This window comes from Pogona vitticeps, chromosome 4 (assembly GCF_051106095.1).
Source record: "Pogona vitticeps strain Pit_001003342236 chromosome 4, PviZW2.1, whole genome shotgun sequence".
Taxonomy (NCBI): domain Eukaryota; kingdom Metazoa; phylum Chordata; class Lepidosauria; order Squamata; family Agamidae; genus Pogona; species Pogona vitticeps.
Window position 1 is genome coordinate 36,780,199 of NC_135786.1, and position 18,910 is coordinate 36,799,108.

The 18,910-nt window shown below is 37.6% G+C and overlaps 1 protein-coding gene across 2 annotated transcripts in view; it reads right to left on the reverse strand.

The window, feature by feature from the left end:
* Nucleotides 1-1,447: 1,447 nt before the first annotated feature.
* Nucleotides 1,448-18,910, reverse strand: part of KDM5B (lysine demethylase 5B) — a 70,464-nt gene continuing 53,001 nt past the window's right edge. For both annotated transcript variants that reach the window (XM_020782487.3, XM_020782485.3), the window contains 9 exons: nucleotides 18,123-18,478; nucleotides 16,243-16,381; nucleotides 15,278-15,457; nucleotides 13,617-13,775; nucleotides 12,374-12,859; nucleotides 7,540-7,651; nucleotides 7,193-7,347; nucleotides 5,660-5,974; nucleotides 1,448-2,297 (listed from right to left, as the gene is read on the reverse strand). In XM_020782487.3, coding sequence (XP_020638146.2) covers nucleotides 2,160-2,297; nucleotides 5,660-5,974; nucleotides 7,193-7,347; nucleotides 7,540-7,651; nucleotides 12,374-12,859; nucleotides 13,617-13,775; nucleotides 15,278-15,457; nucleotides 16,243-16,381; nucleotides 18,123-18,478 — 2,040 coding nt within the window. In that variant the 3' untranslated portion in view covers nucleotides 1,448-2,159. The remainder of the gene's footprint in view (nucleotides 2,298-5,659; nucleotides 5,975-7,192; nucleotides 7,348-7,539; nucleotides 7,652-12,373; nucleotides 12,860-13,616; nucleotides 13,776-15,277; nucleotides 15,458-16,242; nucleotides 16,382-18,122; nucleotides 18,479-18,910) is intronic.

Genomic DNA, 18,910 nt, shown 5'->3' on the forward strand with positions numbered 1-18,910 from the left:
GCTAGTATCCTAGAAAGATCAGTCCTAGAAATCCTGCTCTGGATGTCTGAAAGAGCCTATGTTGCTGTAAAATAATGACCGAACACAGTAATACAGAAAAAAGCAAAAATATATTTAAAATTCAACACTATGGCCAAAATCCTATTTAAGAAAATCATGCATTGTTAAGGTCAATCAGTCAGGTGGTTTCCCCTTTTATCTTGCTGTTGTGCTGCTGAGTGTGTGATTGTTTCCTTCACTAAAGCATGTAGGGGGAACATGATGGGTAGTCATCTTCAAAAGTAGGAATACTGTGCAGTGGCTCAGTTACACTATAATATTCTGATAGAATTCTGGCCTATATGAGAAAAAATGTGCATTCTATGTATCTTATCATCAACAGTCAGAACAGCTCTGTGTTTCAGCACCAGAAAAAAGTAAGTGCCTATATTGGATCAAAATTGCAGAAAGAGCTTCATATACATATTAAGCATAAGAGCATCATGGCATAGTGGTTAAACTGCAGTACTTCAGTGAAGATTCTGTTCACAACCTGAGTTTGATTGTGGACTCAAGTAGCTGGCTCGAAGTGGATTCAACCTTCTATTCTACTGAGGTCATTAAACTGAGTACAAAACTTCTGGGGGGAAGGAATGTGTAGCCTGCATAATTGCTAGAGTGAACCAGTCTGTCCCCATAGCATCTGTACCTGCATCTTTTTGAACCCAAGAGCAGGTGTTTTTCTTTTTGGTACAGGTAGGTATATTTATTTATTTATTTATTTATTTATTGGATTTTTACCCCGCCCCTCTAGACCATGTATACAGTTTGGTCTGTTTCCAGCATGTGCAATCACTGGGGAATAGGCCAAAGCTGCCAAGGCTCCTTCTGCTGCCAATTTCCAGTATCATGAAGTAGCTTAATAAGCCAGCCACTTCATAATACTGACAAATTGAATACTTTGCTGCAGAAGGGCAGTGGAAGTTAAATTAATTGTTTTGCCTCTGCTAGACCCTCACTGATGGGCCAAATCACTTATATTAAATGTTTAAAAATACTTTACATTTATGTGAAGTGCATATTGAAACCGTGGTTGCATAAGAACTGTCGAAACAGAGGCAGTTGTTCACCTTGCTTCCAAGTATTGTTTATATAAACAAAGACAGATCTTTATTAAAACATACCAATTTGTAATAACCCATCTGCTCACACGTGTGGCTTAAGGAGAAAAATAAAGGAACCACCAAGTTTGCGAAGTTTCTTTGCCCCATTGCCAGGTGGGAAATCTTACTTGCCACAAGTGATGAAGAAATTTTTTTAAAGCAGATCATATAGTTTCCTGGAATTAGAGAGAGCTTACTCTGAATGGTATTAATGTTTTTTTAAAAAGTAATGTGTACAACCTTGCATAATAAAACTGATTGGGGTGGGAAGTAGTGGCAACTGAGCCACTCCAAAGACAGCAGGGTTGAATTTTGTAACATAAACCAAGGGTTTATTCCACAATATAAACTGCAACATTTGATACAAGCTACCAAAAAAGAAGAAATAAAGCCAAAATACAGCTGTGGCCATTACTTTACAGAGCTTTCTTGTCTCCTACATCACTAGCCCATCAGTGACACTAGAATCTAAACATTTGCTTTCTGTACATTAACCAATGCTAGAAGTACCAACACGCTGTTCAGAATTATAATTTCAGTCACTGAAACCAGACACAGAAGTTATTGCTCAGATAAATAAACCTAGTCTACAAAATCAAAGTAGGGGAAAAAATCTAAACTTTTCAAAAATGTTCGAGAGTAAACAGGGATTTCTTCAAAAAGAGGAATTATGGGGAGTTTCAGTGCAGTGTTCTGCACCCAAACAGAGCTGAATAAATGTGCTGGTAAATCCCAAAGAGGTAATTTAATGCTGTACATGAAAAGGTGCATGTTTTGATGCCTTCCAAACTGGTGAAAACCCCCGGCTAAACAGTCAGCAGTTCAAACCTCAATAACCACAAACAGCTTAAAGGATAAAAATACAAAAGTGTCAAATTGTTCTAAGTTCTGAAAAATGATCCCATGAGGAAAGAAGTAGCACCATTTTCAACTTGGCTCTAAAATCAGCCTAGTTTCTTTATGGAGAAAAACTTCATCTTTTTGATTTGTAGAGTCCTGAATGCTCCATCAGGTATTCTACTTTCTATATGGGAAGTCCTTTCCAGTACAGCTTGCACAAATGTAGTCTTCTTTTTCTGCCATCTCTGGAGAAACACCCACACACACTTGATGGAACCACTGATTGCAGCAACCATCACACTGGACCCAGTCCACCTAGACACAAAAAACCGGAAGACAAAATAAATAAATAAATAAAGCAAATTACTCTTAACTCTATTCACATAACATAGTTACAAATCCAGGTGTCTACCAATACTGTGTCCTGCTTTTGACACTACACTTTAAAAGCATACACACAAACTGGAACAGGTTCAGCGGATGCAAGAAAGGCAGTAAAACAGCAGTCTTATGATTCTTAGATATGGTAATCTGTTGCAGTTTACAACAATAAAGTCTCACAACACTGTCAAAACTAAAACATTCATTATGCCATAAACTTCTGTAAATCATTCTTAGTTGTCAGGTATATATTCCAAAAGGGGGAAATTGGTGGGAAATTGAATGCGAAAAAAGTGCAATCTTAAATGTTGAAAAATAGAACACTTATGTCATTTAATTCTTTAAAGATTTACTTTCCAAGTAACTTGGAATCTTGATATGGCAATAGGTATAGAATGGATGTTAGTATGTTATTGTTTCTACTCTTCCCCATTAACCTCAATTCCCCTTTTCCTTTTTGTCACCTCCTTGTTAAAAATAAAAATTAAAAAAATTCTTTAAAGATTAGTTTCCAAAATCTTTGTACTTTTTCACATTCCCACCACATATGAAAATATGTACCAATTTCATTCTCACATTTCCAACAGACATTCAGATAACTAGCATTACTTTTATTTAATTTTGTTGGTATTAAATACCATCTGAAACCCAATTTTTTTAAAAAAATTCTCTTATTCTTACTGACACAAATCTTAAAACCCTCATTTTCCACATCTTCCTCTATTCTTCCTCATTTATTCTTTTTCCAAAATCTTGTTCCACACTAACTTCAATCCTTCTTTCTCACTTTCTTCTTCTTCTAAGTCAAGCAGGAATCCATAAATTTTACTCACTGTACCCTTTACTGAATCAGTCATCTGAATATCTTCATATGATAATAAAAATTGTTCATACTTTGTGTATTCTCTACCTTTATTATGTTTCTTTACCCATTCATTAATCCATCTTTCTAATTGCATATAATTCAACCATGAAATATTCTTATTCTGAAGGATTTGTTTCATTTGATCTTTTGATCTCATTTTATACAACCAGTCTTTCAATCTAATCACTTTTTTTCTTTAAATAATTTCATATACACATGCATATTGACAGGAAAATTCTCTACAGTATTTCAGTCACTAATCCTAGTGGAGAGTTAAATGGACATAAATTCTTTCTATATTTATACCATATGTTTAACATTGTCTTTAAAATGGGTTATTAATTTCACTTATTTTATATTTCTTGACCATACCAAATAGGTATTTTTCAATATCTACCTGTAACTCTGATGATTCCATTTTCCACCAAACTAACCTTTCTGGGTTATATATAATTTCTCCAACAAATCTTAACTGATTAGCCAAATAATAATTCTTTATATTTGGTAAACCTATACCACCTTTTTTGTTGTTTTATACCAATACTTTTTATTTATTCTGGCTCTTATAGAATTTAATCCTGAGATAGGTTTGTTATCAATATTTGAGAATGTGGAATATGATAAGATGACTAAAGAATTGATTACCAATTTATTAACAGCAGCTAGATTAATAATAGCTAGGCAATGGAAATCAAAATCTGAATTTCAAATGGATGAATGGTATAATGAAATATGGAATATAGCTATAAATGATAAGCCAACTTGTAATTTAAAGGTTAAGAAAGGAGAGTTGAAAAAGAATAATTTTTATCATATATGGGGCAGATTTTTGGAATATGTGTTAGCAAGAGGAAGAGGGAAAGCTCCAAATCAAGAATTCATTTAGTTCTGGAGAAGAGGACAATAATAGAAGAAGAATATAGATGATGAAGAAGATTATTATTGCAAGAAGTCCTGACTATGGTGGTGGGGAACACAGTTAATTTGTATTGTGGTTTATGTATATGTTTATGTTATAGTTAAATTTAAAAAAATGTAAAAAGAAAAAAATAGAACACTATAAAGTTGTAGGCTCCTCCCCTCCCTCAATTGGTCCAGAGAAGCCTAGACTCATGTTAATTTTCCACTGCCCATTATGAATTAGGGATCAGAAAATAAAAAGAAATGTAAGAATGAAAGTAATGAACTCTGATTATGAAAAGCTCAATAAATGAAACTGAAATAGAGCAGCTTCTGTATTCAGGACCATGGCAAAGGTTCTTGGTCACAGGATCCTTGCCTGCTTCAGGGCAGAAGGGAAATAACAAATGCAGGAAATCTCGCTATCAACCTAGGAAACTGGGTATATTTACTTTTAAAATTCTAGAGCATTTATATACTACTTTCTACTATTGCATGTGGCTTGAAATTCAGTATTCCATCTACACCCTGTGATTTAGTCTTTCTCAGTGTTTTCAGAGCAGTTTCACTTTGCTTTCTAGAACTACAGGTTCTTCATTGTAGGATTGCTCTTCAAAAGAATCTGGCATCCTTTTATCTATAATTATAAGCATGTGTGAGAACAATCTCCTTCTGAATGTTTGCATAAAAGCTTTCTATTTCATCTTCTTCAGCACGGATAGTGGGAGCATAGACTTGAATTATGGTTATGTTGACTGGTTTTCTTAGGAGTCTGATGGAAGAATCAGAGCTTGCATTCTAACTACTAACTGCCTGTGCTATATCTTGCCTCAGTATTACAGGCACTTCAAATTTTCAGTCTCATTGTACCGAGGTGAAGCATTAAACCACACCCTACTACCTGCCTGTAACCAACTTTAAGCTCACCTTAAGAGGATGATGCCCGTCAACTTTTGCAATGAATCTTTGGGAGATTCATTTATAATTTTTCTGTACTACTCACAAATTACTGTTGTATACCTGATAAAGGGATTTTTAATTCCCAAAAGATTGCATTGATTGATTGATTTTAGTGGTCCAATAAAGGTGTCATATTCTTCTACGCTGCTATTGTGTAATGATCACACAGCTTCCTTTGGATTTTTAAAATCCATTTCTTCCATTAGCAATTCCAGAATAGAATACTTAGTATTGTAGCTATCTGACTAAAAATACAGTATTGCTCTCAGCTTCTTTGACACACTCAAAATCCCCCAACACTTTGTGTGCATCCAAGAAGCAGAACAAGGTTTAGTGAGTTGTAGATACATCACAGCAGATTTGGGTACAATACTGAAAACAACATAACGCAAGAGCAACACCTAAGGTTTTCGCTTACTGGAACCTTTAAAATAATCTTGATGTGCTAACCTTGGATAACCTGCACTGAGCATGAGCCTGGATAAAACGGTCCCCTCAAACTACATGATTTCATCATATTATGCTATTTCATTGCAATTCTGTTTCAAATCATCAGTTTTCCTTCACTTACCTCATCACCTTCAGGCTGCAGGCAGCTGACAGCTGGACAGATGGCATCTTCATCTTCAGATTCCTCTTGATCAGAAAATGACATATCTGAAAGAAGTAACTGACTTTCACCAGAGCACTGAATGTCAAATAGCCTTTCTCTTTCCAGCTTGCTAGTGCTTAGCTCCCTCAAGTGAGTCAATTTCAGTTTTTTCTTGCTGGGAATTATTTTCCTGACTCTTGTTCTCATCTCGTTGCAGAAATCCCCTCTTTCAAAGCGTCTCTTCAGTTTCCTTTCCACAGAGCAAATTCCATCTCTCTTCCCACGACAATCACTCTATAAGAAATATATATTAACATGAGAGAATTCAGTCCTGTACAGCCATTTATGTGTATTATGTTAAGTGTTTAATTATACAAAATGTTATAAAAAAATCTTGTTCATGCACTAAATGATAAGAACATTTTCAGCATAACGGCTGAAATCCTACTGCACAAATGGTATAACTTTCAGAGGTAAATTGCCAGAAATTAAGAAATCTCCACAGACTTTATCTGTTGCACGTGGAGTCTCACAACTCAGTATGCAACAGAGAACAGCAATTCACTTCCTGTTTGCATAACTATTCAACAGGATTTCAGCCAATAATTCTGGACAATTCCAAAAGTAATATGTGTGCAATGTTGCCATTGTACAGAAAAGAAAATATCTCTATAAAAATGTTGACAAATGAGATGTGAGGAAAAATAATGTTACAAGCTGAAGACAAAGAAGAACTTTAAAAGGATTGTGGGCAACAGAAAATAAAAAAATAAACTTGAGTTAATACAAATTGACAGTTACCAGGCAAAGTTTTCCCTGACCATTGTTTGAGATCCAAGAGACAGAATAGGTTCTTTGGAGATGGCTTCAGTTTATGATTCCCCACAATGTACAGACAAAGCTTATACTGTATGAGGTAACTGAATTCTTACAAACATTCAAACTGTATAAATGATTTGGAAACCAAATTATGATATTGGTGAGGAGAAGGGCAGACAGGCATGGGGGGGATTTCTGGTGTACCTTTTACTTTTCTTAAAGAGACACTGCATAACATTCTGATGACAGGCAATGTTAGTCAAGGAAATAAAAGCTATATTTAGAAAAGTGGTATCTAAACATGCGCACGTTTGCAAGAAAAGTATTACATTTGCACTGAAGTAATTGAAACAAAAAAACACATGCATCAGAAATATCAGTTGCATTACTGTAAAACTGACTTGTCTAGATCTGTGGAGGATGTGCAACATCTACAAAGTGAAGAAGCGTCGCCAGATGGAGGCAATTACACCCACCCACAAGCAGCCCATGTGTGCCTGCAATAGGATGCTCTCCTTACCACTCAATGCTCTGCTTTTAACAGTTTACCAGTCCTTAAGAACAGATGCTGAGAGAATGTGAGAACTGCATGGGAGGGTAAATTCTCTCTTTCTAGATTGGATTTCTTCTTGTGGGCACAGATACAAAACGGGATGCTAGTCACTATATCCAAGCAATCTCTCCAGTGCTTACTTTTTCACCTGCTGGTCCCACTGGTGATCTCTGTTCTGTCTTTGAAACAGGGCTTTGCTTTGTAAATAAAATCTCATACAGCTCCTGTATTTCCGGTAATGAAACCTGTAAAAGCTGGGCTTCCATCAATAGTTCATTCAGCTCTGGACTTAGGGCTACAATGAAAGAGAAAAAAATATTTAATTCCTCAGCAGTGAGAGCACACAGCTTTAGAAATTTTATTTCTGATGCATAATGAAGGTTTTTAAAAAACCAAGCTTCCTTCCTAAATGAACTTACACAAAGGAGTAATACATTTATATTTAGAATTTCACACTCATCAATACTTGTAAGTAAAACATACTTACCATGAAGGGGGATGCAATTTTGTCCTGTAGAAAAAGGAGAGTGTAAATGCATGGGTCTGTTATTCCAGTCATGAGGCAAAGAGAAAGATGTAGCACCAATTGTCTGTGAAACCTAATTAAAGAAAAGGAATTGAGCATTGTATTTAACATGCTGATAATGTGAATGATCATTATATTAATATGTAATTTTAATTAACTGTTAATTAAAATATTCTGTATCATATTTTAGGTTTAGAAAGTTCTGTTATACTATGCTGGATCATCATCATTGCTGTTGTTATTGTTTATTATTATTATTATGCAAAGATACACGCAGAAAAACCCCCAAAAGAGAACAGGGTTTCCTCACATAAGCAGATAGGTTAACAGCAACAGAGATCAAGAGGGAGCAGAAAAGAGCAAATCAATTGGCTTAATTTCCATTTCAGATAATTCAACATCACCATCAAAAACTAGAATTAAGCAGATATTTATTGTTAACATTTTTTGCAGCAGTAAATGATGCAGCTATTCCCACACATATATATACACAATGTAGAATTGGCATGGATAACTAGAGCTATTACTGACTGAAACATGTACTTTTTGAAATTAAGTGGACTAGGAGACATATGTTTTATTTATTAAAATATTTATGAATTGCTTTTTTGCCTTATCTGTTGACAAAGAGATTCTGGGAACTGTAGCCCAAAAAGTAAATTTTTGAGGTCTGAGCTGAAGTTTGTCATCAAAGGCTCTTGGTAAGCTTAACCAAGAGCCTTTGATGACAAGACAATGATCATGTTTTGGAATAGTAGTTGATGAAAGAACATAAACATAACACTTTTCATAAGAGAGCAAATTAAAGGGGATCACTACTGGGGCAAATGTTATTTAATTTATTTTTTATTAATGTGGAGGCAGATAAAAAACTTCTTAAATGGGCAGATGATACTGAAGTATTCAAAATGGTAAAACCCAGGCAGCAAAGTAACCAATGAGAGTCAGTGTAGATCAGTTAACACATCATGGGAGGAAATCCTAACCTCATCTCCCCAAATCACTGATGTGGTTTAATTTGGCAGTTATTTGTCAGTGCAATCTTAGCATTACAATCCAGTGCGCAATGGAAAGTTGTCAACTTAGTACATAGCAGCCCTGAGAAAAGCATACTGCACGTTAGGAGAAAAGGTAAGAAAAGGTAGGAAAAAGACAAATCACATTGTCAGGGCTGGACAAACTTACCTATTAAGGGAAACTGTTTTACCTTTCTTTTTTTTAGTTTAGGAAAAAAATGGATGAAAGAGGATTTTATGTAAGGTGATCATATTATGTGTTAAATGGACAGCAAAAATGGTTCTAGTTAGAATTTCCTTGGGGAAATTGAATCACAGCAGTTTCAAGATAGAGAAAATGCTACTCAATATAATGCACAATTACTTTTATGGAACTACCACACAATATGATGATTGCCCCCAGCTAAGAGAAATAGCTTTAAAGAAGAAATAGGCATATCATAGAGCAGAGGTCAGTCAACAGTGACTGAGATTTAAAAATACCTCCATATTCAGAGTAGCATAGTAATGAATACCAACTACTGGTGTACAACTGCTGGCAATACTGGGGGAGAGTTGCTGCCTTTATGCTGTGCTTGTGGGTTCCCTAAAGCAGTGGTCCCCAACCTTGGGCCTCCAGATGTTCTTGGACTTCAACTCCCAGAAATCCTGGCCAGCAGAGGTGATGGTGAAAGGTAGTCCAAGAACATCTGGAGGCCCAAGGTTGGGGACCACTGCCCTAAAGTACCTGAGACAGGCAACAAAACTCTTCATTGCAGATGTTCCAGCTGCTGCGTTTCCTCTCCAGAATTTCAGACACTTTGGAGCTGTACATACTCCTCAAGCCCCAAAAGAACAATCTAAGAGAGTCCCCTTAGCAGAGCACTCAGTGATCTTATAGGACAATAATTAATAGCCACAGGTCATTCAGGTGTTTCCATGTGCTCAGCTGTAATCTAACTGTCACTCAGTACAGAAGCAAACTCTCAAACAACTAGAGAGGGTGGGGGACCAAAAGCAAAGTAACTCCACACTCCCAGAACTCCTGGCCAGCAAAGCTAGTGATGAAGTCTTCTTGCAGTTTTAGTCCAAGAACATCTGGGGACCCAAGGCTGGGAGCCACTGCTCTAGATCAGTGTTTTCCAACCTTGTGTAATCCAGGTGCTCTTGGACTAAAACTCCCAGAAACTTTCACCACTAGCTGTGTTGACTGAGGGTTTTGGAAGCTCCAGTCCAAGAACAACTAGTTGTGAAGACTTCTGGGAATTTTAGTCCAAGTACATCTGGGGACCCAGGGTTGGTTCTCTTCTAGAAAATATACCTGATATATTTCTTGACAAGATGGACACAGTGAGAAAAGTTGATTCCCACATCTGTAAATGTAGTATTCATCCTGTTATGGAGATATATTCCCCCTGAAGGAGTAGATGAATAGCTGAGGGATTGTCTTCGATACAGCATGCTACCCAAGTGTCTTTGGTAACAAGAAGCACTTTTCATCAGATGTTGCTAGGTTATCAGGTGTAGCCGTCATTGCATAAGAATAGCTTGGTAACAACAACCCATATTCTGGAAACTTCCAAATTGAGTTATTGCAACATGTTGTAACCATCTTCAAGATGGTTGAAACCTCCTACTAGAGCAGGGGTCTCCAAACTATGGCCCACAGGCCACATCTCGCCCACCTTGCTCTTTTATCTGGCCTGGCGAATGCCACAGGCTCAGGTCCATTCCCTTCAGCCCATGCATGCATGCCTTTGCACATGTTCCTTCAGCCCTCAAAAATGTGCAAAATATGTGATGTGGTCCTCATGATGAAAAGTTTGGAGATCCCTGTACTAGAAGAAAGCAGATCGTTTGACTGCCTTGGTAAAACTGAATTATATTATATTACCATAGTTTTTAAAGAGTGACAACTGCCTATTTGTTACCAAACTCAATTCAAGGTAGAGTTGATTACCTTTGAAGCCCTAAATGGGCTTTAACTCCAAAGGAGCTTTAACTCTAAAAAGACTCTGCATGAGATAATCCTGGCATTAATGCTATAAACATTTTGACAGCATATTAAAACCTCTTTATTTGTCTAGGCATTTAAAAACCCTAGGAGAGAGGGCCAGCTCAGATCACCTGAATTGTGCATAGCTGGTAGGGTCATGTGTCTTGCTACCTGTGTAGCCATGAGCAAGCTGCATGGTTCCAGAGCTCCATCAGAAGGAAGAACTGATAAACTACTTCTGAATACTTCATACTAAAAAAACCTTGAGAAGGTCACCATCAACCTGATGCCACATTGTTGCTGTTGTTGTTTTTATTATTTAAAATTGTATTCTTCTGGAGGCTGACAGTTTTTATGCATCTTAATTTGAATTATACACGGTTTTTATTGTACTGAATTCCTGATTTTTATGCATGTCATCTAATTTGACTCCTGTTTCTTTCTGAAACAAGTAGTCAGTGCTATCAGTATGACAATTACTACAATGACAAATCTAATAAAGAAATAAATAACATTTTAATCGTCATGCCTTCAAAGGTACTTTGTTTTATTTAACTGTATTATTAACCATCTTGAGTCTCTTTTAAAAAAGGGTATAGACTAAATTCTAATTAAGAATGAATGAAAAGAGGAAAGATGTTTCTCCCTGATTTTCTGCCATTTTTGGCAAGATATAAATCTAATGTTTTCCTTGTAGAATTATCTTGTAAACAGCCAATACTCTAGTATCATAGGGTGGGGATAGGGGTAAATTGAAACAATGATAACATAAATCTAATAAACAGATAAGCCAATCCATCATAATCTGTATAACATCAGAGCATCTGAGTCAAGAACAATCAGAAAGTCCATGGCAGAAAGCCTAATTCATGACAAGGCACCTAACACAAGAGTAACAGGGCATCTCTGTAATATGTTTACAGATCAGGGAAAACTTAAAGAATCCAGAAGGAATGTATTCACAAAGGCTTTCACGGCCGGGATCTAATGGTGGTTGTGGGTTTTTCGGGCTCTTTGGCCATGTTCTGAAGGTTGTTCTTCCTAACGTTTCGCCAGTCTCTGTGGCCAGCATCTTTAGAGCACAGAGTGCTGTCCTATGAAGATGCTGGCCACAGAGACTGGCGAAACGTTGGGAAGAACAACCTTCAGAACACAGCCAAAGAGCCCAAAAAAACCACAATAACCAATCCAGAAGGAAGTTGATTACTCAGTGTGATCAAGATTGGATAAGAATATGTAGTAGCTAAAATCCATGACAGGCAGAAAGAGCAACTGAACTACAGGAAGAGTAATAGTCATGATCCAGCATGTCGACACAGTGTGCTGCTTGCTGTTTATATACCACCTCATAGTGCTTCAAGCACTCTCTGGGCAGTTTACAAGTTAATTATGCAGGCTACACAGCCATATTCAATAAAATATATTGGTCCAAATCCTGTTAGTTATGTCCATGAACATAATACAATCAGTGGAACTTTGGTAGGCAAATGGCCTGAAGTAAATGAATCACTGTAAACATTGTCTATAGTATAATGAGACCACAACTCAAGAAGGGACAAATAATGTCTACAGCGATTTTTTAATTTGCAGCAATTCACCTCCAAAAGTTATGCCATTTGCTTTATGCCACTGTAAAACCCCAATAGGATTTTGGCCAATATAAATCAAGCTAAGAGAACTGGCCAACAATACATTCCTAAGTTTCAGCTGCAACGTTAAATGTACAAAGTGTCAAATGATAAGGTGCTCGCTTCATCCTGGTGAATTTATATATCACTTTTCAGACAACAGCTAGAAGTCTTACCTTACTAGTGTCCTGCAACTGGCCTGCCATAGTTTGCCATCTGCTGTACAATATCCCTGAGCCCACTTTGTCTTGTATGAGTTTTACATTCCCTGAGGATAACATTTGCTGTGCTCTGTGTTGCCAGTTCACGGTTCGTTCTATCATGTAACGTAAAGCATCTCCTTCAGGCAGTCTCACACGAATACCCTGCAAGGAGGCCAGTAAAGGTAGAATCTTTTCTAAGGGTGGCTTTTCCGATCTATGACAGTGAGGACAGAGCCACACCGGAGGTTCCTGCAAATTGCTGGGCAATGAAACACAGCTGGTATGGAAGATCCCTCTGCATAGCTCACATTGTATCATTGGTGCTGCTGGTTCTTTTTGGCAGAGGCATATTTTCATCTCTATATCCTGTTCACTGGAGAAGATTTTTTCTTCATTTGCTGTCCTCAGAGTATGCAATGCGTCCATTTCCTTTAAACGGGCTTCGCCAAGTGTGGCCATCTGGAAGGTAATTACATGACAACAATTGGATTGCTTACAGAGAGAGGTGTTATAAAGAGGAAGAAGGACAAGTATAGCCCTTGAATCACATGTGGTTTCCCAAGGCCCAATCAGACTCCCCTACTTAAACAAACAAACAAAAAGCCCAGTGTTTCCCAGGAAAAATAATAAATTGCTAATTCTTGAAACCCCAAAGAAATATTATTCACTTTCTTAAAAAATACACTTATTTAACAATAAAATATATATCTTTTTTAAAAAAAAACATCAGAAATGAAGTGGCTATTTAACGTTTGTTGTTTCTTCACACTTCTGGAAGCCCATAGAGTGAATCCCAAGGCAAATACCCTGATCACCAAAAACACCAGAGCTGTTCACTCCATTCTTTCAAACTGCAACAAAGCAACTGATGCTAGATTAGACCTTAAATGTTTTCCTGTTCTTAACACGTTAAGAAAGTACAGTCATTGTCTCCCAGCTGAATAAATGTTAAAGTATGTTCATGTTCTGAATGCAAGATTGACTTGTATTTAGAGAAACTCCATTCCAAAGAATGTGCACATTCTCAATCTCACGGAATCTGATTTTTTAAAACGTATACAACATGCCGTCTGTATTTCTGAAAATCCCCCAACAGCTGTTGCACTACTTTATGGCCACTTTCACATCTCTGTGAATTCAAAATGGGATGCACCATAAAAGAATTAGTCAGCTAAATGACATGCAGTTCTACAACCAACTGTAAATGTATACATACCGCAGCAGAAGTTTCCTTACTCTCAGATAAAGCTCTTTCTAAATCACTTAAACTCTCTAATTTGGTGCTCTTTTTCTTCCCATTTGGAACAAGTTCTTTTAATTTTTTTGTTTTTCTTTTAAATCCCAATATTCCAATATCACACCTTGGACACAGCACCTGAAAAATGCAAAAACAGCTATCATTATTCTGGTAAAATAATATTTATATTACAGCCGTATTTTAAGGCCTTAACCACAACAGAGATAAATTCTACAAGAGCAGTTATTTTAGTCTGTTGTAGCAAAAATAACAAAAATGCACTGCATGTAGCGTAATTCTCATTTATGAAAGCACATTGCCCACTCACCCAACAATGACTGTTTGAGATATTCTAACTCGGAGTCTCCAAAGTATGGCCCGCTGGCCACATCCAACCCACCTGGTCTTTTTATCTGGCCTGTGTGTGTGTGTGCAGGAGGCATGTGTATGTGCAGGCGGGTGGGTAGGAGTTTGTATATGCAGGCGGGAGTGCGTATAAGCAGGAGTGTGGATGTGCAGGTGGGCGGGCACGCATACGCACGTGTTCCTTTGGCCCTCAAAATATCACAAATATATTATGTGGCTTTCTGTGTGAAAAGTTTGAAGACCCCTGCTCTAACTGAACATTCATTGGCAAAGTTTGTTTTGCTTCAGATGCATAAGAAAAGTAAATGTATTTATTTATTTATTTATTTATTATTGGCTTACAATATAGTTTAAAAAGAATTTATTAAAATTATATACCAACTGAGGTAAGGCAAGACATCAGTGTCAACTGATAGTCAAAGCAGCTCAGAAAGCAGGACTGAAGCATTTGCATGTGAAATTATGTAAGTAGAGTAATGGAAGTTATAAAGGCCATAAGGACAAGCAGATATTGAAGTGCAGTACAGTAGAATAAGGCTGACATGCAATGCAGTAGGTTGACATCATATGTGACAGGCTATAGAAAATACAGAATTTTTGCTCAGTCTTGAGGTAAGAAGAGAAAAATGGCACAGGCTACTTTTGAGTTTAGGAGAGTTCCTATAAATTGAATGACACAAGAAGGGTGTTGTTGATATGGAGACCCAGATCATACAGAAGACTGAGGTAAATGAATCTGATGTGCTCCCAAAGTATGTGCTTCCAGAAGGATCAGAAAAGCAACAGCCTTATGGCCTTCTGATAAAGCAACAAGCGGCTCCAGCAATTTACTAAGCTAAGCAACAGGATTTCAGCTGCTATGTCCAGAGTGATTAGAATTATCCACATACTGATATTATCCATTCTGAAAGCATTGCCCCCACTAATTCAGCCGCATTTGCTCTTAGTTCCTTTGGCTCTCCCTGTGGCCCTAGCAGATTAAGATCACTCTAAGGTGAAAAGAAAGAAGGCAGTGACACTAAGTAGCAGCCTTGAAACATAATGGCTGCAAGCATTTGCTAATGATATTTAAAAAGTATAAGTAAGAAACACTTCATAAGCATAGCATGCATTCTGTAAATGTTCTTAAATACGCATATGACATCCCCAGAGCTTGGAAAGATTTATTTAGTTCGTATCTAGCTACCTGCTTCATTTCTAATGTCACACATCCTTACCCACACACCCCACATCCTGGCTTCAAAGCAAATGTGTATATACTATAAACTGTTTACCTCAAGAAGAGAATAAGAAGAGTTCTCAGCCAAGAAAGTATTGCTTGCACACTCTTTCCAAGCCTGAACTTCAGTCACTAAAGATTCCAGTCTTGGCAGATATTCCAGATGTACAGGAATACAGCGACTTCTTGAAACAAGTTCCACAAGTGTATCCAACACAGGTACCCGTCCACCAGCCTAACAAACCAAAATGTTTTGTTATAGCAAACAAAACAAAATGTTACAAAATAAATTCCTTAATAGAAATACGTACTATGAAACTGAAGATGTCTGAAACGCTTTGTGCCAGATGGATTATTGATTTCCATAGTCTATATTTTAACTATGATTTGTTTTAAATGCAAACTCAACTAAATTTGGGCACCCTTCCATACTTTTCCATAACATAACAGTAATACCGATGGACTTGAAACTTTTTTATTTTACTTTGTCAATAATATTCTATTAGATTTGCAAAAGAACTACATTACAAATCTATTGCCAAGAGCAGGCAATACTTTTATTAGACCCCCACCCATCCACCTATTGCCTACTTTTGAAACAATAGAGCATGGGGAAAGGCAACACAGAAACATAGCCTCTATCAGAAAGTTGTCTTTAAATTTTGGTCTACTCACCAAGTACATTGGTGCATAGCATGAAGAAGTGGATTTGATCTATGAAAGCTCACTGTTTGTTCAATTTTTAATGGTCTAGTAAAGGTATTGCCTGCTCTTGCATTTGTGCAATTTGAAGGACCACGCAATCTTTTCGTAATTTTTTTCTGCACAAATCCATTGGTATCTGTAAGAGTAACTGGACTGTTCTGCTGCATGTCTCAATAAGGAATTACCCATTATATCCTAGCATCTTTACAGTTTTGCCAATGTTTGAACATCACACAACCCACCCAGAAACATATACAGTTATAAAAAATCAAACTATGAGTATCACTTGCAATTAACTGAAAGAAAAAACCCTACCTGCAGGCCTTCCACTTCCTGTAACCAATCTTTGGCTTTTTTAACAGTATCCTTCAGAGCTATACCATTTGGAAGATAAGCTGGAATTTCCTCTATCTCTTTCACTGCTGCTTCAAGACTACTTAATGATTGCCGTGGTCTTAAAATATATAAAACATAACACAGACAAAATGTAATACTATATTTTCCACTCAAAATTAGTATGAAATTGCTATCTGTCAATTAGTATGAAACTGCTGTCTGCAACGGCAATACATTATTGCCTCTTGAACTCAGATGTTTGTGAACATTGGCCAGTATATGAAACTCTGGATTAAAATACCAACGGCAAATAATCTCAGCTTCTGAAGCCAAAAATGCATACAGGATTTCAACAACAATAAGAAACGATCATTATGAATTACAAACTTTGTTTAATAATATTCTGCTGAAACTTTACCAGTCTCTACCTTTAACATAAGACTACAAAAGACTAAGGTACCTTGGTTTACTAATTTAATGCGTTCTCCGGAACGTTTCGTATTGCGAAAAATTCGTAAACCGAAATGCAGTTTCCCACAGGAATGCATGCACGGGGGCGGCGCTATAAACCTCCTAGGTGCAATCATCCTGGGGAAGCTTGCTTTGCATTGAGAAAAAAAATTCACAATCCAAGGCATTATTTTCAATGGATTTTCATTCATAAACTGAAAATTATGTTAACTGAAGTGTTGGTAAACTTAGGTACCACTGTATGCTTAATGCTTATTTAGCCCAGCATTCTGCTCCCACAGAGGCCATTGGCCAATCAGATTCTTACTGGAAACTTACAGGTTAAACACAAGCCCAACTGCCCTCTCTCACTGCTGTTCCTCAAGTAAAATTCAGAAGATTGTGCCCTCTGATATTGTGATTGATTATATACGTATTGTATGAACAGGTATTTTCTCACTAGTTTCACTAAATAATCTCCAGCCAAGGAAAGGAATCTAGAAATCTCTGCTGGAAAGCATTTAGAAATAACCTCCTTCTTGATGCTCCTTCTTCAGAGACACAGAAGAATATCTCTCTATTTTATCCACACCATAATTCTGCAAATGTCCATTATGCCTCTCTTTACTATTAAAAAAAACCCTGAATGGATGCAGAGAAAAAACTGAGGGGACAGGACAGTATAATTGCCAAGTGATGTATAATGTGGCTGTGTAATTCCTTTCTTGCATCCAGTTCTTGGGCAAAAACTATGCTTTGAGGATTCTGCTACCAAAGCAACCTGAAGTTGCACCGTCTCCCTTATCATTTTGGGTTCTCTGTCTCCCACCCCCATCTTCCCCCCTCCTTAGACCGGGGGCAGGTTGTTGTATCTGGATGTATATTACTGTGCTATGTAACACTAAATATTGCTACTACAACAGCTAATATTATCATCATAAATAAGATTGCTTTTAAAAATCTTCAATAAAAAGAATATGAAAGAGGTGACAGTGTTTATGAAAGAAATTCAACATATGGCTGTTGTAGTTTTTCAGGCTGTTTGGCCGTATTCTTAAGGTTTTTCTTACTAATGTTTTGCCAGTCTCTGTGGCCGGCATCTTCAGAGGACAGGAGTCAGAACTCTGTTTGTGCTCTGGTGAGACAGAGTTCTGACTCCTATCCTCTGAAGATGCCGGCCACAGAGACTCGCAAAATGTTAGGAAGAAAAACCTTAAGAATACGGCCAAACAGCCTGAAAAACCTATTACAACCATCGGATCCCGGCCATGAAAGCCTTCGAAAATACACAAATTCAACATAATTGATCTCATTTTCTCTCCTATAAACACAGTGGTACCAACCAGCTATACTTGAAAGTTATGAAGAACAATTAGAACAGTTCCAGAACAAGAAGATTCAGTTTCTACCTGGCTTTGATCAGAGTTCTAGCCTTGTCATCCCAGTGTTCAGATACTGTTAAAAGCTCTTGCAACTTGGCCATTGCCTTCTCAACTGCAGGATGAGGAGTTAATCCAACACCAGAATCTATGAGTCTTCTCATATCATCCAGAGTGAGAGAATGTTGATCCAAGCAAACATGCTGTACATCTTCCAGCCAGCGTGCTTGCTCTAGGCGTATTCGTAATTCGCTTAGCTGAGGAAGATCAACATCAAAGTCAAAACTGACATCCAAGAGTTCTTGTAGCTCTGAAGCACTGGGTATTTCTTCAGAGAGCAGTTTCTGACTATACTTCTGGAAGTCTTCTACACGAGTAAGAAGATCCTGAAACATACAACAAAAATGTTTAAAACCCCTTTAAGTTGCCTATTCTCTAGTTTAACTACACATCACAATATGCAGCAGACAATGTTCCCTCTAATTTTCTGCTAGCACTGGGCAGGAGCCCCACCCCACATATGCGGGGCTCTGGGCGCGACTGGAAGCAATGGATGGCAACAATGGCTTGGCTGCACAGCACTGATGCAGCACTGCACGGCCACACAGCTTAGAGAAGAGGTCCCCAAACCCTTGATCCACAGCCTGGTGCCAGTCTGTCGCCTGAGCCAGACCTCCTGCCCCACGCACCGCTGCACAGCTGATTTGCGCATTCGCGCATGCTCCAGTGAACGTGTGAGCGCAATGCTGCCGTTTGCGCGTGCACATGAGCACGCCCACACAAGCGCCTCACTGCTGTTTGTGCATGTGTGCTCACTC